This window comes from Cuculus canorus, chromosome 11 (genome assembly GCF_017976375.1).
Source record: "Cuculus canorus isolate bCucCan1 chromosome 11, bCucCan1.pri, whole genome shotgun sequence".
In the NCBI taxonomy this organism is placed as follows: domain Eukaryota; kingdom Metazoa; phylum Chordata; class Aves; order Cuculiformes; family Cuculidae; genus Cuculus; species Cuculus canorus.
Window position 1 is genome coordinate 4,614,912 of NC_071411.1, and position 27,755 is coordinate 4,642,666.

A 27,755-nucleotide genomic window follows, 5' to 3' on the forward strand; every position below is an offset into this window, starting at 1 on the left:
AAACTTTCAACAAATTATCCAGTATCTAGTGCAAATTTAGGCTTTATTGTAAGGTTGAAAATGTTTTGTTTTAAGCAAAATGGATTTGGAGGCAGAAACTGGACCAGGCGTAAATGGGAGAAATTTGAAGTTTTTATTAGCCAGACTAGGGAGTCTAAAGTAAGATTTTGGGTAACATTTTCAGATGCCTACATCTGAGTTCAAATTTTGCCAAATTGTCTCCTTTTGATTTGTGTGAAGTATTTCTTATCCCCATTTGGTCTGAGTGGATTACAAAAAGCACCAGGATGGGATACACATTTCACGTAAAATCACTCAGTTCCCTAGATATGAAAAAATAAGCATGTAAAAGTATAGTACTACTCTGAAACTTAGTTTGAACATCATCAGCGTGTTGTTTTGGTGGTGGAAACATTGCAGTAGAAAATGGTTTAAATTATTAGATATAGCTAGATAGAAAAAAACAGGTGTTTTTTTACTGTTGCCACCTATTGATAAAAATGTAGAATTGTAAAGAAGTTTTGTTTATGGTACCGAATATTTGGAAGGAATATCTAAAGTGGTTTTATATTTATTTCCTACCAAAATATTTTATAATATTTGAGTTTTGCATTGGACTTCCTGTTTATTAAAGTGGAAATTAGGACATAGAAAATTCTAAATGAGTTCTCCCTGCTTACATGCATTTCTGCGGTGTGTCAGTCAAAATCAAGTAATATTCTACTTTGTTCATTTTAGAAACATAAAGAGCTTTACCAATACAGTCAGACCTGTAGCTTCTGAGAAGAACAAGCCCTCATTGTTCTATCTAAACTTAACTGGAGTAGCAGATTAATGGAAGGTCACTGCAGCTAAATTAGAGACAAATGAAAGTACTCCAGTAATCTGAAGATTTCTCTTATTCAGCTTAATTCTGGAAAGAAAATAAAAGAAATCCGTGTTGTTCTTATGTACAGGCATCTTTACAGTGATTTTCTGTTTAAGAAGAGCGATTGCCTGGGATGTGTATTCAAACGTTGCCGTAGGTCTGCGAATCTACCCTGACTCATTCTTTTCTGCTGAAGCTACGTAAAAAGCACAATTGCAGCAACTGCTGTTTGGACAGAAGAGAAAAATCAGTGCAGAAGGAGCCACGTTTTTATTCTTAATTGGAAGCTTCTTAATTGGTATTTTTGTTTTTCTACTGTGTATGAAGCATACCTTATACAGATGGCCTGAAGATCAGCCGTTCTCAGAATCCTGTGGCAAAGGTTACCAAAAAGTCTATAGCTCTTGTGAGAATACTACACCCCCAGGGGTCAGATCCTGCTGTTCAGGAACATTTGAATAATAGTTGTACTTTGTATGTAGTCCTTTCAAGAAAATAGATTTACTGTCAATTTCAGAATGATTAAGGATGGCCAAATTTTTCTCAAAGCCATTATTTTCTGCTGTAAAAACTGGAAAGGGGAGATGCTTTCTGCCACCAATGATTCATACGTTTATATAGTTTCTTGTCTTATATAGGTATGTGATACAGAAGGTTCCAACGAATCTGTCCTTAAATGCATGGCAGGTGCATTTAATTCCATAGCAGACAGTGCCGTAACACAAGGGCATTATAAGTGTTAGGTTACTCGCTGTTCTCTGCCACACAGTAACGCTGCGAGACTAAGAAAAATAATTTGTCACATAAAAGACTTCTTGGAAAGAAACCTGTCCGTGTGGCTTAGCAGAATAAAAGAAAAATCTTTTAAAATAGTACTGCTGATTTCTACCAGAAGTGTAGATTGTGCTTGCGTTATTATATATATATTATTTATATTTAATTATACACTAAAAATATATATTTAAAATATAATAAGCATGTCACGTGTAGGACGTGTTACTATGAAGAAAAGGCAGCCTAATCCTCTTCTATTCACAGACAGTTTGATTTTTAAATGCTTTTACCAAAAAATCCTTATTATGCAAACAAGGAATATTATGTGCCTGCAAACAAATTGTCCTAAGTAAAGCCAGGATCTTTTCCCTTTCTAGTATTTAACTTTGTGAAGTTGATCCTTTATTTTTATAACTAGTTCATATAGATTCAAGGCTTTTTTCTTCAAATCCTGGTTAGAGTGTTATTTTTTGCAAGTATCTTCATTCATCTGCTTCATTGTTTTTCATTTTAAGAACAAACGTTAGCATAACAATAATTCCAGTTATTCCATGTTAAATATTCCTAGTCAACTTGCTAAAAGCCCTCAGGTACTTTCAATGACACGATTCAAGATTTAAGTGGTTCTTTTTGTGTCCCATGCGCAAGCTAAGGAAGAAATGGTTAAGGTTTTATTTCACCACTACTTTGTTAAAAATGGCATGTGATGCTGAATGCCTCTGTCTGGGCCAGAGGAAAGTGATGCTGACGGTCCAGCTGTTCAAGATATTTCAAACCATGCTTTGAAAATAGGGAAGATCCAAAATATCGTATTTCTTTTAAAATACAAATCTGTCTTATTGTGGCTGGTCACACTTCAGTTTTGTAATCTCCCTGGCTGAATCAGCCTTTAGGGAACAGCAATTTGAAAGGAAAAATTGTGCTTTGTAAAAGTGGCTCCAATAATTTGGTCGACGGTAGTTTGATCTGTTTATAGGAGTGGCAGATATTGGAAATGTTTCACAAATAGTTAAATCTGCTGTTGTTACATTAGCACATAAATACATCTGCTCCCTACTCCTTATGCTTTTTTCCCCCCTTTTTCCTCATATGTGTTGCTTTGGTATTGCTGTATAATTAAAAACATTCAAGCAAATTTCACTGTCATACACAGTCCTTAAAATTCATGATAAAAATTACATTTTAGTATGAAGGCCTAAGGGAAAATGAATATGTCATCATGATGACACACCAACCAAATTTCTGAAGTGTTCTAAAATAGATGTTTTCCTTGTCTGGCAAGACAGTGATTTACTTAATCTTTACTCCACATTATAAACCACAGAAATTATATTCAGCAGTAGCATTTAGTAAATCCCTCAAAAGGCTTTTCATGCTTTGGTGGAAAACTACTAGTTTATGTTTTTCCAGAGTTTCTAGTTCATTTTGAATATTATCTTTGTATTCATAAACCTAATATTAGTATACGTTCTAAAGTTTTCAGTTTCAGGAAAATTGGAATGTGTATTTGTACAGTCCAGCATTAAATGACTCACAGATTAGGAGTCATGACTTAGGAAACGGGGTTTGTGGGTAGTGTCTGGAGAGAGGTAAGCCCCTCAACAGGATGCTTCAGAGCATGTTCCTCTCTTCATTGTCTGAACTGGGAGTCTAAAGCTCGGTGGTGTATTCAGAGCCATTTACACATCTGTATTTGTGTTTGTTCTCAATTCATTTTACCATACAGAATTAGTGTGTGGAATAATTGAGTAATGGAGCTTTTTGAGATAAGTTCTCTGCTAGTGTTGGCTTGTCAGTTTAACCCCTGTTTATCTAATTCTTGGTCTTTCCTCACCACTTGTTCTCAGAGAATCTGGAGCTCTAGTGGATGTATTAGAACAGTATCCCAACACGTATAGCATTGACATGTATACTAAATTGCATAGAGCACTCTGCTTGTTGCTTCTGCGCTTCTGCTCTGCTGATTGCTTGGGGTTTAGTACTATGTAATTTGGGGAGCAGGAAGATCCTTGTGATCTAACAGCAATCAAATTGTACAGGCATTTTGCATGATAATTCTGCTGCTAGCAAAATAAGTCTCTGATTGCAGAACAAGGCAGCAGATAAACTGTTAGGTCCTTTTGAAAAATTCAAATATCACTGTACGAGTTTAAGTACTGTGGATTAGCTAGTTTATTTTCCCTTCAGTAGACTATGTTTCCAAATATTAATAGTGTTTTCTCATGTGTTTTGTTGTGTCTTGCAAAGAGAATGGCAGACTTTTGCAAGAAGTTCGGCGTATAGTGTACAGAGCCCTAAAATATTGGGGGGATCCCTCTGTAGTCAGTAATTGAGAGCAACCACAGCTTTCACTGCAGACAGCTATGAAGTATGTAGTTGTTTGTTTGCTTATTATGGGTTTCTACTTCCTACCTCTTCTGCCCTGTTGTGGTTTACTGCCACATTCAGATAACTGATGTCGCTGCCTGTCTCCTCTGGGAAGCGTATAGTCACGTTCTAAGTAATATAAACCAAGGAAGTACCAAGACTGTCTTACGATGGTTATTTACTATGCCACTTTCCGCCGTGTTCAAAGATCAAAGTTGTAAAAGTAGGCATACTTTCTGGATGCTTAACTAAAATCTGTGTGTCTTCATCTTCTGACCAGCAAAGATAGTTGGTTAGCAGTACACAACAGTTGGTATTTTATATTAATGTTGTCAATGATAGATAAGCTATATGTGATGACACTAAATGTTCTACTTTGATGCTCAAGAAGAGGGATCCTTATTTTGTTTGGACATTGTATTACTAGGGAATAATGAAGCTGAATTTTGATTGAGTTTTTGCAAGCTCTGGATGGAAAGACACATTGCAAGCAAGCATGCTTCAGTTTGTTTTGTTTCTTTCAGTATTGATACTAAGGACGTTTTCTGTACTGAAAACTGGCATATTGTAGTTTTTAATCTCCTGCCTAAAATTGAAATTCTAGAAAGTCTGTTTTTCTGAAAACAAAGGATTATGGTGACCCTCTATATGAATGACAGGAATACAACGTGTACTTTCCCTGTCTTTGGAAATACATTGCAAAGTAATATGTTCCTGATATTTTGTTGACTTTCAGGGATGAGTGTTTTTTTACAGAGATTAGAAAAAAATACTGTGCTCACTATATTACCTCTCACGAGATTGCCGGGGAAACAACAAAGCTTTCTCAGGAATGTTGATCTGAAAAATAAATCTGTGCAGACAACTTATTTCAGCGGCAGATGTCTGTCGCTAAGCTTTACAAATTAAGGGCAGTTCTGTGGGGAATCGCTAGATCTGGTCTTCCACTTGTTGTAGTCAATAATTGTTATGGACAATAAATTGTGCCTTTTATCTCTATTTTTCAGTTGTTGAGCTTTCTGTTTCCTCTACTGAAAGATGTATAATTTGGTATTTATTAATTTAAGCAATTGAACCAACACTTCTCTCTGTTGAATGTCTGCTTTTAGGTTATTATCACGTATAACTGTAACTATATATAGTCTTAAAAAGCTTAAATGAAAAATTTCTCTGGGATTTTTTGTTTTTTTTTTTATTTTTTTCCCCTTTATTCAGCAAACAGCAAGTAGTAAGTATTAATAAGTATTAATTTTGCGTGGGTTGGCTTCTCTACTCTCATAGCAGAGTGAACTAATGAAAAGAAGAATTACTTTGCTTTATGGTAGAACTTCGTATCAATTTACAGCCTTATGTATGCATGAAAATCTCCCACACATCTTAAATGTGACTTGGAAGGAATTTCTTTAAATATTGTGCCCTTCATTACCTCTTCCTCACCTTCTTCTTTTGTTTCTTTTATTAACTGTCTTGCAGTAAGGAAAGCTTGAAAGTTTTTTGTTGGTAGAACTGGATTTTAAGGACTAGAAAGATGTTCTTGTTATTCCTGGCCAGGAGATATCAAGTCAGTTCTTGTTTTCCCTTTGCCTGAAGATACCTAAAGTGTGAGCTTGTGGACAGAAGCTACATTGCTATATCTGAGCCTATTAGAAACACTGTGGGTGAAAATCTGTCTGGAGGTCAGAGGTTTATTCGCTTTCACCTTAGGATCTGCAGTTTGAGTGCAAGTCTGTTTACTTTTAGGTTGTCACCATACAAAGGCACTGATCTGGCGTGGTTCTGAACTCATTTTTTAGGCCCATGGGCAATAAGATCCTATGCTGTATTACTTCAGTTTTCTCTATCTGAAAAACTATGTTTTGCTTTGTAAAATGTTATTGCAATAAATGCATAAAAGAGTAGAAAATGTAGATCAACACACTCAAATGACTTAGCTCTGAAAACAAGATTATTCATTAATCTTTACCAAATCTTTAAAGGGAGGGGGTAGAAGCAAAATCGCTTCTGATACATCATCAAGTGATAAGATTTAAGGAGCCTGATTATAAATATTCTAAATATTCTGTGCTGAGGTGATGTGCCCAGTCTAGGGTACTACATGTTAAACAAAATGTAGAAGAATGGAAAAAGTTCCAGGGAATGCAGGAAAAAGAGTTTAGAGAATGTGGCCTTACAGGAAAATTTGAAACAGCTTGGTTTATTTAGTTTGGGACCGAGAAGAATGGAGAGAGCCTAATAATAATACAAAAGTACTTACAAGTTAAGGCAAAAAAAAAAAAAAGAAAAGGACAGACAATAATTGATTGTTTTCAATGTCTGCTAAATTTAGATTAAGACTGAGATGCTTAATTTTCTCTGGACATGAAAGTAACTGCAGATGCAGGAATGAGCTTTAATATTTAGGTTGCAATTATTACTAAGTAGATAAGAGCAAGGGTTACGTGACTCCTGCCATATAGGCCATTACTCAGTTGAGGCTGTTATTAGAATAGCTACAGGACTAGATCTTGGAATCCATCTGTTGCAAGGAGAGTGGAAATCTCTGAATGACACGACACAGCTTCCTTTTGCCCTTATTGCAGACTGTTACTCAGCCATTGTCCTCAATTCTTCTGCCCGATGCAATAAACTGGCGAGATTTTCACTGAAGGTTTAGGCTGCGTGCTAAGAAAAGCTCTTAGACTATCAGCATAGTTGAGTTCTACATTAGCTACCTAGGCAGACCTTTAACCGTGTCACTGGAGAGAGTCAGAAAACACATTAGACGTCTGTCCCAAATAGCCTAGATGTATTTTATCTCATCTTAGAAAAGGTAGATGTAATTGCTGATCCCTGTTGGTTGCCAAAATAATTTCTAAGAATGATTTAAAACCCACTTCTGTGCATTCAAAATATTCTTTCTTTTCTAAACTTATATTACTCGAATGGGTTTGGCTCTCATTTTCTCTGATGGCAAAACTGCACTACAGAATGTTAGGGTGGACTCTTAAATGAATTCAGCTGAATGTTTTCTCTGTGTGAGAGAAGACATAAACACGCGACTGTATTATCCTCTGTACTGAAGGGCAGCAGCGTGATGGGAGCTGCATCCGCAGTCAGGATACTTGCAAAATGGAACACTTGTCTATGGTTTTGGGAATAAGAGGCTTTAGGAATGTTTGTAGCAAGCATGTATACCAGAGTGATAATGTGTAGTGTCTCTTTGTGTATGCTACAGGTGCTCATTTCAGTGCTTATGCCTGAAAGAGTGTAGCGTTTCTTCTATTTCACCATTTTCTCAGCTCTCTTCTTTCTTCCTACTGATTAATTTAAGAGTGAAAAGTGATTGTTAACCAGGTATTTCCTACTATCTAAGTTCGGTAATGGATGTAATGTGTAATTTTTGTCTTCTAGGGCAGATTAGTAGTAAAAATGTATTTGGAAATGATTTTAACACATTGAAATTATCGTTGGCAGTGTATAGGCTGTCCGTTTCCAAAACTGATCATGAATTGTATTCCTGGATACATGCCAAGTGTTTTAAGATCTTAAAATATAGTCAGTCATTTGTAGCTATTTTGTGTTTTTCTTTGTAGAAAGCTGTCTTGTGGGCTACTGACTGCACCTGCCACATAACCCATATATTGTACTAATATTTCATCAAGAGCTAGTAATGGTGAATGGAATACTTTAAAGTGGCTGCATCAAGATTTTGTTATCACAAACATTCAGCTTTAGGTAGAGGTTGCAGAATGTACATCCACAAAATGTAAATAAGCTTACATTCTTCTACATAAACTCTTAATACATGTTCCAAAGAAGATATGTATTCTTACACTTAAAAATAATGTGAAAAGGCAAGAAAAGAAAAAGAAAGCATTATTACTAATAAATCATTCCTGTTTAGACTCCAGGCTTTTTTTAACTGAAATGAGGGCTTTATTTTCAAGAAACCAAAGACAAAAGTAACTCAAGCCAAGGAACTATCAAACGGCTCCTTTTCCTCAGGAGTCCCATGCTGTCTGACCAGGGCCAAATGTTCTTTGTGGTATTTAGCAGTAATTGCAGCATAGGCACAACCATAAACAGCAGCTGCCAACATCATTAGACACACAATTCCACAGACAACTCCGGTTATAACTACAGTGGCAATTGCATGACGTAAGCTAACAGGCCGTGGCTTTGGTTTGGGTTCACAGTTTGAACGGCTGTTTTCCCCATGTTCCATGTGATGAGCGTGCTTTAAAGAACTTCGGTGCTCAAAGCTATGGTGGTGAATGCTCGCCAGATGAACATGAGCTGTCCTAAGAGGGCACGCCCCGAAGAGCTCATAGGGAACCTTGAGGAGGTCTTTTCCTTTCCGAATCCCTGGTGTTGAACAAATAATGCCATCGCTTATTCCTCCTGAAAGAAAAAAAAGGCGAAACAATTTACGGTCTTAAGATCTGGTGGTTTCTGAATTGTAAAATTAACAGAAACCTGAAGTAAATTTATCATCAGCTATGTCTTTATTAAGGATTTATAACTATCTTTAAGTTTTTTTTCCATTTAGATCAATGGTGAGATTATGACACTTCAATACTCACGTAAGAGAGTATTTCCAAGAAGTAATTAATTAGGAATGAATTTATCTCTGCTTTTATGTATGTAAAAGTAAAAAACAACAGTGATAGAATAGTAAGAAGATGAAAACAGAGGTACTGTTAACAACAAATTAATTCTATTCAAATTCGTATCTATAAGGAGAAATGGAAAAAAATATACTCAGTAATATTCCATGAAATAGTCATTGTTCTGACATCATAGGCTAACTGCAATGAAGCAAAGAGAAAGTTCCCTAAGTAGTGTGTATAAATGAGCAGTTTTTTGAAGCAAGGCTCATGGTAAGAAAATATACAGAGATCTAAAGGGCTTAACATTAATCAATCTATTACCCTGCTTGAAATTTCATGATTGCTTAGAGCCTGTTTCTGCTTTCCCCCAAAGGATGTTTTTAGTATAACAGGAAGCGAAGTAGGAAACCTCAGTCCTGGTAAATCGCACAGTTGTTTCGCAGTGGGTAGAGGAACACATGCTGAGCACAGCCTTCAGGTTTCTAATTAGTCCATATACCATGGTTTTAGGGTTTAGCGTGTCAAGAAGTCAACAAGGCCAACACCAATGTTTACATATTTTAAAAAAATCAACTAATCGAATCAGCTGAATTTACTTCCTCTTCTCTGTCCAAAATAATCCACCCATCAGCTGAAGACAGGCATAGAAATTTTCATCCTGACAAGACTTTGTCCAAGAAAGTAGTGAATAGAGATGGACCCAAACTGACATCTGGAAACTACTCCACTAGTACTGAAGATATTCCATGACTGATACAGGTATAGCAGCTCGTCTCTTGATCTTTAGTAGCCAAACCCAAAGTGTAGTTCCAGACACCTCCAATTGTTAATGTGGATATAGATGTAACTTCAAATCCTGCAACTGTGATCGTTCTGTGGTTTTAAGGAACTAAAATATTTGTGCTAGGAATAGAAGACTGAAGTCCTACTTGAACTGAAGCCATTCTCTGTAATTATTTACAAGTGTGCGTCAAACGTCAATTGCCTGAGCTGAATTCAGCTGAAAAAAACCCAACCCTGAAGTCTTTTAGAGTTACATTGGACACAACACTCCATACTTTTAAATTCAGGTAATGTTCCATCTCTAGCAATGTTTTGTTAGTACTTGCAAGAAATATCTATAGAGCCACAGCACTGTTTTATCATATATATACAGTATAAGTAATGGGAAAGATGAATGTGCAATGTAACTAATTTTTCTTCATATTATTCACACAAGTAATTTTAGGGAAATATAAGCATAGAAGAGAACATAGTATTTGAGCTCCCCTTAAAATTTGTTGCTAAAATGAATTCCATATCACTTCCTTTAGGTAAACTGTGCAATGTTTGAAAACATGGCGTGGCATCACTGAATGTCTCAATAGCATTGGGTTTGAAATAAACTATGGTTCTTATGCCATAGTAATTAAGATAATCTGATAGGTTTATCTTGGATCATTACATTCTTCTGCACAGAGAAGTCAAAGGCCCTGCTGAACTGTGTTGTAGGGAATGATTCAAGCATAATAGAAGTTAAACTCTGGGATAATGTAGTATTTTATCAGTCCAAAATATTAAGTTTTTAACCCCAAGAGGAGTTAGCCTTTTGTCTGTTGCAAAAGGTTCCTTCTGGCAGTGGCTTTGCTTCACCCAGAGACTATTTGGGTATTAATTGTGTCCCTGTATAATCCGTAGAGTTTTCCATCTGGCCTCTGAAATTCTGATGTCCATTCAAATAGAAGCAACACGGACCATTTTCATACATGCTGTGTTGCAACGTGCTCTGTGTCACTTCCACATAGAGGTAGGTAATCTGTAGTTTGATCACATGCAAGCATCAAAGCCTGATTTAAATAAAAGCAAATTGCCCTGCTGTTCTGAAATCCCAGCGTCTGAACCTACCTCCTGGGAAAAAGAAATTATTATTTTTTTTAATACTTAATTCCTTTGGAATTAAATCATATTATCCTCTCTACAGCATAACTCGTGAATATATTTAAAAACAGATGTGACCAAAAGGCGAGGCTACTTTTATTTATAAAACTCACTTTTCTCCATGTGATGGCATCATGCATTTCTGTCAGGAAATTTTCAATGAATTTAGTAACTCTTCTGGTTAACAGCAAAATTGGAAGCAGTAATAGACAAGATTAAACTTGCCCAAAGTGTAACATACATTTTTAGGTAAAGTATTCTTAAAACTTTAAAGAGCTACTAAGTGATAGTTTATAGCAAAATAGAATCCTGAGTTCTCTAAAGTTAAATTAGTATTGATATCTAACTTGATGTTTAACCTTTACCCTTATGCTTCAGGAAAAAACCTAAATACAGTATGTTGGTTTCTAGCAAAAAAAATCTTGGTGGAATTAAAGCAAGTATATGTGCACAAGTATATTTGTTGTATATATGTATACGTGCTACAGAATGTATCTACATACTATATGATTATATGTGTATATTTTTTCTCTTTGTGTTAATATTAAGCTCCCCTATAATTCTAGTTTGCTGCCTGTATTCATTAAAGTCCCTGTATTCTGACCTATCCATAAGAATATATTTTAGTGTGCTTATTTGAGGGGACGATCTAAGGTGTGGGGTGAATTATTAAGCCACAGTAGCAAAGATAACTTAGAAGCTGGTTAAGTGTTCTCATGCGCATTATGCATAATGAGATAAAATCCTTACCTCTGTATAGAAAGCTCTCCAACCACAGTTTCAGGCCAAAGACATTACAAGTGCATTGCCAGGGATTATCGTTGAAAAGAACCACTTTCAGGTTTGGAAGTGACTCCAGAAGAACTCGTTCCATTTTCTGAAGTTTGTTATGCTTCACAGACAGTAGTGTTATATTCCCGGTGCTGTTTCCAAAAGTCTCAGGCAAACGTATAATGCTGTTGGATGACAGGTCCAGTTCTTTTAGGTGGGGGAGGAAACTAAAAGTCTTGTTTTCTATATAATGAATCAAATTCCTAGTTAGGTTTAGAACCTGTAGATACCGTAATTTTTGGAAAGCACCTGGTGCCAAACTTGAGAGAGAATTATTAGACAAGTCTAAGATTTTGAGCAGCGGTGTTCCAGTGAATGCATTTTGGTTGATTCTCCAAATACGGTTATTCTGCAACTGTAGTATCTGAATTTCGGGAGGTAAATGGGCAGGAATTTCAGTAAATCCTCTGTTCTTGCAGTCTGCAGTCTTTGAAGCTCTATAGCACAGGCATTTGTTGGGACATCCATCAGCTGCGTATGTGAACAAAGTGACACTCCAAATCAAAAGCCAGTTGCCTGCAGCACAAGTGAAAGCAGATTTAAAATTAGTTTAAAATATTTCTCTTTTGGCAATATTCATGTCATTAACATGGGCAAAGTATATACAGCTGCAAAATAAACATTAATGTAGGTATCATAAAGAGAGTTCATTTCTTTTACAACACATTAGTAAATTACAGATAGTATTAAAATACTTTTGTAATGCAGAATGAAGCCAGTGCTTCCTTGGTCTTAAAATGAAGTACTTCCTGTGGTTTTATCTTAAGTACAAATAGTTTTCAGGAGGATTTGCCATTAGCAGAGCAGTGATGTTTGAAGGGAATGCAACAGAGTTTCTAGAATCATTAAATTTGGAATGTTTCTCTTTCTGTGGTAGTAACAACTCTGAGCCATCTTATGTCAGAAGAATTGCATGTAGAACTTCTATTTTTCTGTGTTTTTACGAATTTACTACCTAATAAAAACTTAATGTGCCATCAAACAATAGCAAGCTTCAAAGATAATGCTATATAAACAGTTAACAGTACTTTTTCAGCCATCCAGATTCTGTAAGTTTGTTCTTGTAATGTCTGTGTTACTACTTATTGCTTTAATTCCCTTATCTAAATGCCAGCTGTACTTCCCATAGATACAAGTTTCTACACAATTGGCAAACATTTGTCAAGAAACTGTTAAAAACATAAATGAGGTGATAGAAATACTTAGTATTTATTATTATCATCTGCTCCCTGATGTTCAGGTCAATTTTAACTGAAAAAATAATAGTTTTTACCTTTCCTATCTTTCTAACGATCTTGCTTTGAAAACAAAGTGCCACTTAAAGCTAAGTTGATATGCACAGCATGAAATTAAAAAAGCATAATCAGATGATGTCGAATACTTAGATTTTCTTTGACTAAAGACAGTGGCAATGATAAATACTTGTATAACATTGGTTTTGAGATGGCTTATAATTTTTACTCCTTACTATTTCAAAATGAAAAACATTTTAGTTACTACATGGAACCTTTAAAAATCAAGTACTTATTTACTTGCAGAGATCGAACAGTGACTGGTAACAGGGAGTACCACATTAAAGGAATAACAGTCTATGAATATAACACTGAATGTGACAAAAGTATAGACAAAATTTTTATTTTGAGACTACAGTTTAAGTCACGAACTACTCATGGATTTTCACTCGAAAATGAAATAGTATTTATATTAAAATAATACTGCAGTGATGGAATTCTACATTGTAAAATTCACTTGAAAGAATTCAGCATTCTTGCAAGCAAGATAAGCGATACCTTCAGTTTATAACAGTGCTCTGCAACAGTTGCCTTCAGAAACTGCTTCCAATGCAGAGTTAAAATAAACACTGTTTGGCAACAAAATGCTTAGATAACACAAAAAAACCCAAATCATTCTTGATCTTAATACTTTAATATCTCACCTTTCATCCTGCTTTGGTGGTTCTTCGCCTTTTAGATGATTCAGTCCAGTTTTCTGAAATAGAACAGTAAAACCACCTTGTTTGGATCCCCACTTCAAATCTGTAACGTGCTTATCCAGGTTTCTTTTTTGTGGGTTTTTCAGATGCTATCTGAGGCTTGTGTAGAAGTGCAACTATTTCTAGTGAGTTACTCGGTCGGCCTTTGATTTTTTTCTTTATCACAATCTCCCCCTCCTCCCCCCTCGCCCCATCCATGTATGATTCTCAGAGACTTACTCTGCCTCTTTATCAGTCAGCAGGCCAGGCAAAGAGTGGCTATCAGCGCTGACTGGACAGCTGTAACATACGTATAATGACCTGATAGCCTTGCCTTTTCAATTTATTTAATCTGCTTTAGATGCAGGGCACAAAAATAAAGCTACCTTTTTAAATCCAGTATTGTTTCTGAATTCCAGTGGATTATCAATTATGCTGTGTAAATTTTTACAAGATCAGGTGAATCTAAACACGGATTCTGCTGTTCCTGGGCTGTGACTGCAGGCAGTGGAGTGTATAATATTGCTACAAATAGGCCTGTGAGCTGATGACATGGTTTTGACAGTGCACTTGTTTGCTCTTCTAAGCTTATTCATCTGACATCCATTAGCTGTGCTGACAGGATTTTCTTGCATGGGAATGCAGGACTGCTGGCTCCGTCCATAAAAATGACATACATACTGGCCTGGTCACCAAGAATACTGAACAGATTTATTTATTTTCAAAGATATTGGAAAGAAATGACAGATGATATTAAAATGTAGTTCGTGTGTTTATATGGTGCCTTGACTTGTCTCTTTGTTACTTGAGTATAATTCATTCATACTGTACCATTTGCAACGATAAAAGGATTAATGACTTCTGACCATGAAGGAACTCAAAGGTGTTTAAAGGAATGAGAGGTCTGGTATATAATAGAAACGTTCAAGGCCATATGATCATTCCATCTGTTAGCTGTCCTGTGGAGAGGGAAGTTGTGCAATCACAAGCTTTCAGAACTATTCTTATACGCTGCATAGATTTCTTGGGTTTAAATTTTGCTTTCAGGTGCTTTTGAAAACGTCACACAAAGCTCACTTTCTAGGGCAAAACTTACAGTCTATAGGCAGTGAGATCATCAGGTCCAAACTGCTGTTGAAAGGAGGATTTTAGAAGAGGTTATCCAGGGTTCTGTCAAGCTGAGACTTCAGTATTTCCAGCAAAAGAGGTTCCATCAGTTCTCCGGGCAACCCATTCCAATATGTAGCAGTTCTCAGCATTCATGGTTTTGACCTGCATGCAGTTTTCCTTGGAGCAACTTGTGTCCATTACCTCTTGTCTTGTTGCCATCCACCCTTGTGAAAAAAATAAGCCCACCTTCTCCATAGCTACGTTTGAGTTACTGGAAGTCTGTGTTTGGATCTCTGACAGCCTCACCCACAAAAGACAGGCTGTAACTGTTACTATCACATGTTTTGCTGAATTCTTTCTGACACCAGTCAAGATACCAAAGGAACAGTGAATACTACTGAGTGGAGAAGGAGAATGTAGAACAACTGACATTCTGTAAAGTGAACATGACTGCTCATCTCGAGGATACTAGGATTTTTGCTACGAATGGCAGACTGTACTGTCCTTGACACTTTTGAAGAATGACGTGTTATCCTGATACAGGATGGAAGTCTGCAGTTTAGTGTAGTAAACGGGTCTGTCTTAAATAGTAGCAGTCAATCTTTTAAATGAAAACAAATGTAAATGTAAAAAGGGCTATTACAAAAATCATCATCTTCCTTAGAAGGTGTAGCTTTGCTAGCTGCAGGTACTCTACTTTGCTCTTTCGAAGAACAAATCTAGGTCAGGTACTTGTTGCGTGAGATTACATCCCTCTGTCCTTGCAACAACTCATCCCTTGTATCAATGATAGCCCTTTTTGTGACTTTTGATTGTATTGCAGGGGGTACTAGCGAATATGTTACTGTTTTTCACGCTTTTAAATGCTTTTATTAATTCTTAAATTCTTTTATTAATTCATGAGCCAAAGAAACTTTACTTTGGCTCATGAATTCAAAAGGTTTATTTTTAAGGTTGTTTTTCCTTCTCAACTAGTGTTTGCTAACCAGGTGGGCTTACAAGCTCCCACAGCAGTTTGTGTCATTTAGCAGAGGGCTTAAAGAATGTCTCTTAACTGCCTCTTTTATTTTAGGTAAGTCTTTGCTACTGTAATTGTATTATTTTTAGCATGTGCCATATTAAAGAGATCTTGGTAGGACAAGGTCACCGAAAGTTAAGCACTGTGGGAGGTTCAGTTCCAACAATAATGCAGAGGTTGTTTTATGTACTCTGAATTGTGGTATAAGGAGTTATTACTCTTTTTTAAATCTTCATGCCGAGTTCAGATTTGGAAACGTATTATTAAATCTGTCGATTTGCTTTTCATGTAGATGTGGCTACTTTTTCTTTTCATTGAGTTCTCTGAATGCACGTATTTTGTAAACAGAAGTTTCCCCAACCTATAATCCATGTCCTATTCCCATTGATTAGTAATAATACTTTGGTTATGACAGAGAAGTCTGATGTGGTGAAAATTACAGTTGTGATACAGGTAGAGATTTGCCAGAAAGAGAATAACCATGAAATCTACTCTACTTCTGGCCTTTTGAACAGCCATCAAGATTCTTTTCAGTTGTCTGATGTGGTACAGCAACTGTGTGTTATTGTGACTGCTTAAGTTGACTTGTGCCTTGTTGTAACAGGATATGCTTCCCATTGTAAATAGCCCAATGAACTAATATCCTATCTCTGTTGCCAGAAAATACTTTACTGCCATGTTTATATTAAAAAAAAATGTTCCTAACACCACAGCAGACAATTCTTATACATTCTGTTTATTAGATTTATTTTCCTTATGCTTTTGAGTGGGAAGTTATTAAACCTGTGATTGGTAAAACAGCTAAGCTCTTGCTGAAGACCCTAAACGCAACTGTGGGGAGCGCAGACTCCTTTTCATTTTGGTTCAGGACAAAAAAGAATTCATATTTGTTATTGAAACAGCCCATACCTCCATTGATAGAAGTCTACCCCTTTAGCTGGCACTTAAAAAATGCAGTATTGTATCTTGGAGAAAAAGATCTTATCATTTCCCAGCTATGAGCAAGATGTGCAAAGATGACAGGACATAAGAAACCCACTAATTCCTCCTTCTTTTCTTTCTACGAAGGCAGTCCTTCTACCCTGAGAACTCAGGACCCTCTCAGCTTTTGCCTGGGAAGGGTCTAAGTTTTCAGAAGTTGACAAAAATTGGAGGAAGGCCCTGGGTATTACTTCTGCCTACGTTTCACAAGAGCAGCATAAGCCAATGAATCAAACCAAACTTATAACCTAAACATTTATAACCTAAAAAGTTGGCCGTGTTTTCCCAGAAGAGGTGAGCGTGTGGATTTCTTCAGACTTCTTATTGCTTAGGTAGGATAAGGGGAGAGGAACACCAGCTAGAGTTTAACAACATCGAACCTTGGTTGTCACACAGCGTAAGGAGACACTATGATATCTAATAAGTTGTTTGTGTCTGTCATTGGCGGTTGTTATGAACTGTTTGATGGTATCCGTTTAAGGTGAGAAACAATATATTGTAACTCTAGAAATAACGGACCAGGCAGGCAGTTGAGATTTTGTATTTTGAATCACTGACTTTGAGGGAAAGAGACAAGTTTTCTTCTTTTTGGTCACTTGTTCTGCCTTACGTAGATACATCTGGTACTTGTTTATACAATGCATAATTAATCTGTGAAACGCATTGTTGGAAGTTATGCCTGGGCCAAAAGATTAGTAGGATTCATATATAATCTGGAGCTGTATTTACCTCATGGGGCAAAAAATCATTTAGTAGGGATATAAACTTTCACTCTTAAGGGCTTTAATCAACCGCTAATGACACGAGTTATGGAGAAAAGTCTTTCCCTGTGGGCAGAGGGTTTTTTTTTTCCATAATTATTATTTATGGGAATTTTTACACCTTCCTCTGACACCTCTAGAAAGAGGCCAGTGTATGAGATGTAATAGTGGGTGAGATGAACTGGAGCGTACTGCATTGCAGGGGGGAATTTACAGTGGGGGAAGGGATGGTTGAGCAGACTTACTGTCTGCTAGTTGCAGCAAGCTGAATACTGGTGAGATGTGTGTTGTTGTGCCAGATAACGTTATTGGGGCTGTCCATCCTAAGCACCTTCCAGTTTAGGTCAGAACTCTCTTCATTCCCAGATCACTTGCCTGGTTTGTACTGGAAAACTCTTCTAATGTTAATATCGAGGTCTTTGACGGTAATCTGTAGACAACTGTTGGAGTCAACTCTTTGCAGGTTTTCTTAGGAGGAAGTGTTTGCTCCAATGAAGTCGTGTAAGACATTCAATCCATTAGGTAGATGAGTCAGCCACTGGTTGTGATAGTGTAACACTAATGTAATGTAGTCAAGAGTTGGATTGGCTCATACTCCTTTCCCCATAACAAAATGAGCATAAATATATTAAAGTGAGAAAGGCTTACTTGGAAAATGCTCAAGCACCAGCCTTACAATATCATTTGGTAGGTAGTAAATTAGAAGGGATTCAAGGCCTTCATTAATTTGTTTTGTGCTTTTAAGGTAAATCATAACAGTTAAGTAAAACCCAGTGATAAGTGTTGGGAACTCCTGCATTTATGGGCTCATAAGGACTTTCTCTTTGCCTAGAGGTTGCTTGAACACTAGAACTTGAAGAAGCAGGGGTGACATTTGCTGCATTAGAGACTCAAATAGTTGAACTTCTGTAATTCTTGCAACACTTTGGAAATTGGCATGGGAAAGTTTTTCATTAATTTTGGCAAGGTACTAATATTCTATTGGATAAGGACTGATGTGCTCAGTAGCTTTGAATTCAAGCTTTGATGGAGTATTTCCCTTTAATGAAGTTTCTCTGCAGGAGAAAAACTTGTAGCCTGTAACTCTGAAAAGAATCTTGTCTTGCAGCAGGTGAAATATGATTTACTATCTGCCAACTACACTGTAATGTGCATGATACCAGATCATAACCCTCTTCAATACTGGTATGAAGCAGCTGTAACTAGAAGACCTCTGAATTTGATAGATGAATGGAACCTAGAATGTGAGTGTCCGTTGCTTATGGGACTATTTCACAAGTGGAGTAAGGATATTGTAAACTTTTTCCATATAACTCAAATAAATAAATACAAGCCGGGTACCTATACGTCCTACTGATGTTCTTCATTTTGATAGCGAGTAAGTTTTACAAGGTAGTATATAGTTTGCTGCTTTTTCTGTTTCTTTGTTCTCGTTGGGTTTCTGGTTCATCGTTATTGATTTAACTGCTATGGCAGCAGCTGCCAAAAACCTTCTGCGTATGTCAATATCGTCAAGATCACACAGCATGCTGTTATCCTTCCCACCTTCCCAACTCCTGTTTTTAAACTGTAAGCAGATTTTAATCACCAAGGTTTTTTTTAAAATACCTTTTTCTCCTCGGAATGTTGTCAATGTAGTGATAAGGTAATGCAGGTGTATAGAGAGACATCTCATCCCTCAAGTTTAGTTAGTTGTGCTCTTTTCAGATATGATAAATACTTGGGAAACATAGCTAGTATAAAGGATAATGATGGTTCTGTTCAGAATTTGTAAAATAGGCCACTGAGAGATTCGATTTCTTAGAAGGAAGAAAGGAAGGAAGAAAGAAAAAGAAAGAAAGGAAAGGAAACAAAAGAAAAAAAAAAGAAAAGAAAAGAGAAACTCTTTCAGAGGGCATTTTATTAATAAGAATTACAATAGTGGAAAATCTGGTGTAGATTAGCAAAGAAACAGTAACAGTGTATCCAAATGGAACTGCTAGGATAATTAAATTCCTTTAATAGGTACTGAAATTTAAACCTCCTGATCCCTGTGACGTAAGCATAACTCTTAAAAGTCATAGAAGTTGATTCTGAAGTGTAATGTGAGAGAGAGAAATATTGGGATGATGGTAAAGGATTTCAGATGCCCTGGGAGGAAATTTATGCAGGTGTAAAACAACAGGCATTTAAATAAAGAAGGAAAAACCAACTCCAACCCTATAGCAATGGAATATGAAAAGAAGCTTTAATGAAACCCTGTTTATATATATGTGCAGTTTATACCAGCAGTAATGAAGCAACGTATGGGATAACCTAATGGCAAGTAAAGGACACTAAATATTTAAATATTTGAAGAACACCATATTTTCACTGTTCTTACACACTTTTTTACCTGTTTGTTATTGTCTGGTCTGTTTGGACTATATGGCTGTTTTGGTTTCTTTTATCATGCTGAGAATCACAAAACCCCCTCATTCTACGGTTTACTTTCTTATTAATAGAATATTTTTTTTAATATTGATTGCAATATAAAAAGTATCTGCAGAATGTATTTGCCTTTTTGTGACTTAGTAGAAAGGAAAATTGTTTACTGATATTTAATACAACTGTTGGGAGGATCATACCAAATGGCTGACATGCTGTCTGCTAAGAAGGAAAACATTTTGGTGAGATTGGCATAAATGATGAAGTCCTGACAGTCATAACACCGTGTTATGCGTAATTTTTGGTTCTGCTAACCAAAGCTGTGTGCAGGCTTTTAACTGTGGTTTATGTTTTACTGTCCCCTAAGATGCTGAAGGATGAACTTTCTGGGTTGGGCATATGTATTAATTGAGAGGATAACAAATTATAACAACAGTTGGAATGCCTGTGAGCAGGTATAAAGGAAAAATACTGCATAACGGTAGGTTAGTAGCCCTAAAGTTTAGGCAAAATTTACATGTTGATCTCATCTTTTTGTCTTCAGTATGTATGTCTGACTTCTGCTTTGTCACCACTGAGTGATGCTAAAGTATTTCACAACCTAGTTGAGGTTCCTCTGTCCATAGAACTGTAGCCGTCTTGGTCAAAAAGAGTGTATTTTGATCTTCTTTATTTGCTTTCATTCCCTTCTGCAGTATGTTATTTTGAAACATAATGGCAGGGCTGACCTTGGTTAGTCATGTTTTGGCTGAGACTTTTTATCATTTTCCTTTTTCAAAATGACAGTATATTGCTCAGTGTCCATTTTCTCTCCATCTGTGTGTTTCAGCAGAGTAAGAATTTGTGTGTTCAAGGAATAGTACTGCTAGCTTCTCTGTTTCTTAAAGTACTCATTGATAGAAGTGGGCTAATTGCTTTTAGTAGTTGACGTTTTGCATCCTGTGGCTAGTTTAGTGAACTAATAATTTCCATACCTCTGTTTTTTAGTGTCAGTAAGATCTTAAATAGGTTTTCGTTGGTTACTGCTACAAGCTTCTTTTCTATAAACTGTTTAGAAAGAAGAAAGATCAGAGAGCTCTCTCTGTAATTAGTAGTCCGTGATGATTTGGAGATGTCGCGTTCCAAACATAGACACATAAGTGAACATCTGTATTTTGTGCAGCTGAAAGGAGCTGTAATGCAGGCTTTTCCATGGAAACTAAACATTTTGTTTACTCTACCGTATACTGTCAGCTGGTCATACTTTTATATGTTGTTGCTTTCTTAACTTTAGAGTTAAGGATTACCTATTTCAGAAGAACAGTAGGTCCAGTGTTTTTGGAAGACTGACCTTTGCTTCTGGATAAAAGGTTTCCCATTCTGTCTTACAGTTGTAAAGATAAAATCCTGCCATATTTTTCTCACCCAAGATTCCTTCATGCGAGTTGGAATGCTTGTTTCCAGATTGCACCCTTATCTAGAATACGATTATAGAATGCTTAACTTTTACTGCTTTTATTCCTAGAATTCAAATAACTTTTCATAGAATATGAAATATCCTTCCTCCCATTTCAGAAATGGGGAAATGGAGCACAGAAAAGAAAGGTGATTTGGCCATGATCGCGCAACAAGGCAAGGAGCAGATCCTAAGCCTTCTAACTCCAGTTCAGTGCTTTAGCCACTGGACCACCCTGTCCTCACAGGGAGATGTTCTCTGATGGAAGGTTCATGAACATCCAGATGCCACAGCATAATGTCTTTATATATGAAGACTGTAAAACAAGACCAAAGTTGTCATTTAATAGAAGAGGTTATTTTGTAGATATAAGACCAGTTAACACATTTTAAGAAATGGCAGTGCTGATGTTTCCTGGTTTTCAGAGATTAGGATGGGCTGAACGGTGGTGGGTTTCCCATGGTAAAAGTACTGCTGTAAATGTTTCTTCTGGTAATGTAATTAGGAAATATTGGCTCCAGCTAATGTAACTTAAACAAAACATGTTGTTCTCAGCAAACTTGTTAAACGCGCATAGCCTTGTCTAAAAAGAAACAGGGCCATATAGTGTTTCCATGGAAACTCAGTTAAAATCCTGAAATTGTGGGTATGATCGTAATCAGAACCAAAATCTAAACTGATTGAATTAAATGCAAAAGAGATTTAGTTATGTAATCAGCATGGTATAAATAGCCTTCCATCCTTATAGATGCTTTCTAACTGCACATAAAAGCAGGGAGTATAAAGGGAAATATGTAGGGGGCCTTTTTCTTTTTTCCTTCTATGGTCAGTACACCATTTTTAACACAAAAATCAAGATCAGAATTTAAAATAAATCTGTATAAATGTACTTTATTGAAGTTGTTTATAGCTCACTGCATCTCTAATGTGTGTGTTTGATTTCCTTTTTTTAATGAAAGGAAAAAGGGCTTTTTTCTTTATGGTGGGGTATATCAGCTCTGTACTCTGAAAGAATGGAGGAGATAAACTTTGCTTCCCTTATAGATGTGCTGAGAATATTTATGAATTCTGAAAAAGGTTCTGTCATCCTTGTTTGTAGAATAGCAGTAAAATGCAGAGTTGATTGAATTCACCCTGTTAGAAAATTAAATGTTTTATAAAATGTGTTATAGCAACATTTCCAAGAAAACCTTCATCGATTTGGAAATGTCTGCATTTTGGAAAGTAGTATTTCAAAGTTATTTTGATGCCTAGGAGTACACAGAGACTTCAGAATGACCCTTACCTGATGTTTACTGATTGTAGTGTAGAATAAGTGCTTCTGGAAATCATGTCAGTATCGGTCTGACTTTGGTATATGTCGCAACTGCTATTAAAATCTGATCTTTGGAATGCTAACTTTCTTTGTAAGTCAATAATAGGTTTGCCTCTATACGACAACGTAATTTCTGAAAATTCTTGCTGAAGTCCTTTTTTGAGTGGAGATTTGAGAACTTTTTGCATTCTCTAGAGCTCCATCTGGAAGGTGGAAGGTGTCCCTGCCCATGTCAGGGGTGTTGGAACTGGAGGATCTTTAAGGTCCCTTCCAACCCAAACTATGATTCTGTGTAGCAGTTCTGAAGGTGTCAATTTGTTATTTTTCCTGAAATATGGTAAGTAATCAAGCATAATAGAAAGTTGTCATTCTGTCCCACAGTGCCTGACCTGCACATTAGCTATTTTCCAGGTCACACGCGGATTCCAAAGTAGCTCACTTGAGCTGTGCTCCTTATACACAAAGTTAATCGCAAGGTAAATGAGTAGATTTCTGTGGGAGCCCTTTGTTAGAGTGTTGGCAGAATATCAGCTGCTATCTTGTAAAGTTTGAAATACAGTGCAACTGTCTGAATGATAATTTACAGATAACCTGTTTCCCTCTAAGCTCGTCAGTGCAGTCTTCTGAAAAGGCAATGAACTTTCAGTCAACAGCATCTATATTTTTTTATGTTTTCACTCAATTTATATCTTTGAGTTTCCTCCCTCTCCTGCTGCTACTTCATTAGTCCTCCAGAAGGAAGGTATGTGTCAGGGAGTCAAAGGGAGTCTGGTTTATGATGATGTTCACAGACTGCCCTCCGCAGTTCAGTTTGTCGGGGTCTGGCTGGAAACCAAACCCTTCAGCTTTCCCTGGTGGTTTGAGTATGGATGAACTTCAGCCTCCCAGCAATCATCATCCTGCTCCCCTTTCAGTCTGGCCTCATGTCAAGTTCCCTATATCTCCTCCCTTTCTGCTTGAGCTTGGTCTCCAGGAAATAGCAGTTGCCACTGCTTTCCCTGTATCTTCGGAATTTCCATTCAGCGGACTGCTTCTACCACTAATTCTAAAAATCTTCTGGAAGAAAAGAGCAAATTTGAGGTCCATGTGTACTTCTGAGTTTGAGGCAGAACTTCAGCTTTCCATTGTCCATTTAAGAAAAATTCATTCATTTACGTGTTTATCCCGATAGCTCTGATGAAGGAAGGATTCTTTGTGTTGCTAAAATCTTAGGATGTATTATGACGTGTGAAAAATGTCTCCCTTAACAAAGTTATAATTGTATAAGATTTACAAATGTATGCGTATGTGCTGTCATTCCAGTTATTTGATGATGAGCATATAAGTGCAAGATAGCAGTAATAACACAGGATTTTTTTTCCTGAATATTGTTTGGAATCCAAAATTCTGTGATGAATTGCACTTTGAGGTTTTTTTTTTTTATATTTTATATTGTATTTAGGTTAATAAAACCCTCATTTTTTATAAAAACTCAATCTGTAAATGTAACTGAGGCACTGTAGCTCAAATTTGGGTGGAGAAGGTAGGTGCACATTTACATGGATTTCAAATGTATTTAATATTAAAAGAGTTGGGAAATATCAAAATAAGGGTACCTAAATATGCAGTAGGCACAGTGTGGGGTTAGGCAAGGAGGTTTAATGTCAGAGAAGCTACAAAAAATGTTGTAAAGAACATCAGAAATATTCACTGAGCTCAATAATAACTTAAAAAAAAAAAAAAAGAAAACAAACCCAGAACCCCCAAGAAAAAAACACATGGTGGAGGACAGTTTCTGAACAATAGTAGTATCTAAACCGATGCAAAACTGGTATCTTATTTTGTCTGAAGCAGGAACTATTCTTTATTATAAGAAAAACAGAAGGAAGTGCACAACTACGCAATAGTTTGGCCCAGATTTTTGTCAATTTTACACTTTTATCACAAGCTACTTATAACAGTTCATTATGAAGATGCCTGCTACCACCAGCAAGTATTGAGGTTGCCCAACGCTTCCAATTATAAGCTCGTGTTTTCAGGATGCTAAAGTAGAGGCAGACTTAAAGTGTTAGACTGACATTTTTTGTGATCAGTGTCTGAATCAGGTTGAGACATTATGGATAATAAAACTAGGGTTCTTTTCATATTAAAAGAAAAATCTGGGCATTTCTTTGAAGGGAGGAACTGTAAGAAAATGGACTGGGGTGAGAAGAGGAAAGTAGGGGTAGAATGGAAAAGATCACTGAGATCAAGAAGGAAACTGAATGAACTGTGAAGTTTGGAAGGGTGAAACTGCATTTTACTGTGCAACTGAAACCGGGATTGGAAGGAGTCTGGCAAGTGCACATTTGACGAATGCTCATTCGTATTTTTTATATATCCTGCATGTGATGAAAGAATTACTATCACTGGGAATATAGCTATGTTGGATGATACTGGAGCATAACTACATTACTGTAGGAGAGTGCCTGCTAGAATACCTCTAATTTATTAGCTAAGACTTCTTGGAATCGAGGGGTACATTTTCTTCATAATTACAGTACATATTTTATGAATATTTTTAAGGGCATCATCTTTGGTGGTGGGAGACTTCCATTAATCTATTCTATACATACTTTTTGGCAGTTATGGTGTCTATTTCTCAATATTATGCAATAGGTTGTAATATTCAACATCTCATTCTTTGGCTGAGCTGGAAACTGAAGACAGATTTTGAACTGAAACAGATTTGGAGTATAAACGAAAGAAGTGCCATTAATTTTTTCTAAGTAGTTAAAAGTGTTCTGGAATATTTCACATTTATTTGATATTTTAAAAGATAGTATTAAGAGGTAATACGAGTAGGCAGAAAGGAGGGAATCTTAAGGATTCTGAGCTTAATGCACAAAGGTGATATAAATAATAAAAAAAATAATCCTGCTACAAATCTGTCTCCAGGATTTCTTATTTTGAAGCCAAGTTAAACCTCATTTGAGATAATTCCATTCAGAAATAGGAGGCACAAGTGTCCTCAAAATGTTGACCATCTTTCATGTATGAGAAAGAATCTTAGTCTATACCATATTCTGTGGGAAAGAGGAATGGTCTTAAGATATTTTTTTAACCCTGCTGACCCAGTGCTATTTTATAGTAGTTCTATAGGTATTTCACAGAATGGAAATCCTTATAGCTTTTACTACTTTTTCCTTAATTATGTATTTGGAATCCCTCTGCCAGGATTATAGGGAAATTTAGCTCCTCTCTTGCCTGAAATAAATCATTCTAATCTATTTTTGTCTCTTATTTTAATTAAGAGATGATTCTTTTTACTGACAGCCTAAAAGCTCTTGTAATTCTGTGCAAGGAAGTAATTTGTTGAGGAAGGCTTTCCCTGTGTTTCTGTCCATTAACTTAAGCAAGGAGATGTTGCAGTGGATAGAAGTGATCCTGATCTGTTCTGAGTAGTTGTTTTCCTTCGTGGTTGTCTTGATACTAAGCAGGCTTGAGCTCCCGGCCCTGAGTACTTCCCAGTACTTATATCCTCAGAGCATCCTGCTAAGAGTGAAGAGAGCACACATCTTTGTTTTATTCTAAATCCCACTATTGTAACTCCCCCATCAGATCTTTGTGTGATGTCTGCTTTTCAGTTCATTGTGCATCATTTTCCCAGCAATAAAATAAGAATGTTAAGACTTAACTGCATTTAGTATTTTGAGATTCGTTGTTGACAGGTGCTCTGTAGTAATGATGGGTGGTTGAAGTTGTTAATGTTTATGAATGAGTGAGTTTATAAGAATCCAGAATTGGAGACAAGCGCTTTGGAGGGCTTGTAGGCGTAGTTAAACAGATTAGGAATCTGCTTGGTCGTGGAACCATAGAAATTAGTAGGAGTTAATAGCAACGCTGTATTAGCACTTATGGAAATATGCTTCTTTAAAAGTCTAAACGCACTTTTGATAATGTATTTTTTCAGCCATACAATAGATTAGCCAGAAGATGCTGTTATAACATCGCTTGGGGAAAGATACAGCTCCACGGGTCTATAGATCTTAATTTTTTCTTGCTTAGAAAGCTTGTTCAATCTGTATCTTCTGGAAAACGAGTCTGATCCTCTGTAATCAGAAAGCTATTGATTTCCTCTGAAGTCTGCAAAAGATGACATTTTTGCATGTTGGAGCCTTAGGCTGTTAGAAATCTGGGCCTTGATTCAGCAAGGTACCTATTTGTGTAGCTAAATGCTGATCATGTGGCTTTATTCAGGGAATTCAGCGAGAATGATAACATGCAGAAAATAAGGCATAAGCTTTGCTTGCTGAAATCAAGATGACTTTTACTGGTATAAATGGCTTTATATTAATTCTTAAAATAGTAAAAGGTTTGTTAGAAATGTAATACGAGATTGGCAATTCAAATGCAATGTCCAGAAGCAGTATGATTCCTTTGTGTTCCTGAAAATGTGTGGTTTGCCTTCATTTCAGCAAAAGGGGTTGGGATGTGCAGATCACAGCATTCTAGGAATGAACCTAAAGACAAACAATAGATGAAGAAAACATGTGCTGCATGACTGTCAGATAGCATCTTCTCATTGACTGTAAAATAAATTCCTAGCTAATAAAATGCGGCTGGAGAGAGTTTCCTCTAGAGTTTATTGAAAAGGATAAATTGATTTCTCTACTTAATCTCTTAAGCAAAAATGTCCATGAGTTATAGATAGCAGTAAACTATGTAATATCGCATCCCATTGTATCAGTTTATTACAGATTTGATTTTACGTGTTTTTTTCCTACCTGCTAGTGCAAAATAAAATATATGCATGATATGAGCGTGTGCACATTTGCAAAAGCAAGCAAAAATAATCTAAATGTAAGTATGTTTTTAAATGATCCGTGCTGTGCATCCTAGAGGAAGAATGAAAAAAACAAAATTTTCTTCGGTTTTCCAAAACAACTGCATTTTTTTAAAGGTTTTGCTCATTTTTGAACAAAGCGGTACGGCGGTGAATTTGCTCGCAGGTAGATCTTCACACTTTCAAGGCTTTAAAAATTCTACCTTTTGTGAAGAAAAAATGTTATTCGAAGGCTATAGATTAGTCATTAGGGCCCCGTTCATTCTTTATCCTAGCAATTCTGTATCCTCAAAGCTGACATGAAGGAGCTGTAAGGGGCTGAAGTAGAACCCGTTGATAAAAGAAATAGTGTGTGTTCCTACAGCTGTGTCTGTGTTATCAATATAATATAAATTTGAGATAGTTGTGATCAGAAAAATGTTTGCTTTGTGGTTATTTCATGTTAATTATGGGGACATACACAATTTGAATGATGCTTGGCTTGTGTATTCTTCACATTGTATGAGTGGTACATTCCTGTTTAGCCAAACTATAAATGATTTAAAATACGACTGTGTGATGTCTTCGATTTAATTATTTGTGGGTTTTTTTAAGGGCTTACTTTCCC

The 27,755-nt window shown here is 36.4% G+C and overlaps 2 protein-coding genes across 8 annotated transcripts in view; one reads left to right on the forward strand and one right to left on the reverse strand.

The window, feature by feature from the left end:
• Positions 1-27,755, forward strand: part of CACNA2D3 (calcium voltage-gated channel auxiliary subunit alpha2delta 3) — a 364,238-nt gene that overhangs the window by 292,960 nt on the left and 43,523 nt on the right. The window lies entirely within an intron of this gene.
• On the reverse strand, positions 1,090-13,792 carry LRTM1 (leucine rich repeats and transmembrane domains 1). Of its 2 annotated transcripts, none has more exons than XM_054076617.1 (4): positions 13,705-13,792; positions 13,283-13,335; positions 11,266-11,862; positions 1,090-8,389 (listed from the first exon to the last, which is right to left on the reverse strand). In XM_054076617.1, exons 2-4 carry the CDS (start codon positions 13,287-13,289, stop codon positions 7,956-7,958), a joined length of 1,038 nt encoding a protein of 345 aa, XP_053932592.1. In that variant the 5' UTR covers positions 13,290-13,335; positions 13,705-13,792; the 3' UTR covers positions 1,090-7,955. The 2 variants fall into 2 exon arrangements, with proteins under 2 accessions (XP_053932592.1, XP_053932591.1); XM_054076616.1 differs by lacking the exon at positions 13,705-13,792 and adding an exon at positions 13,559-13,634.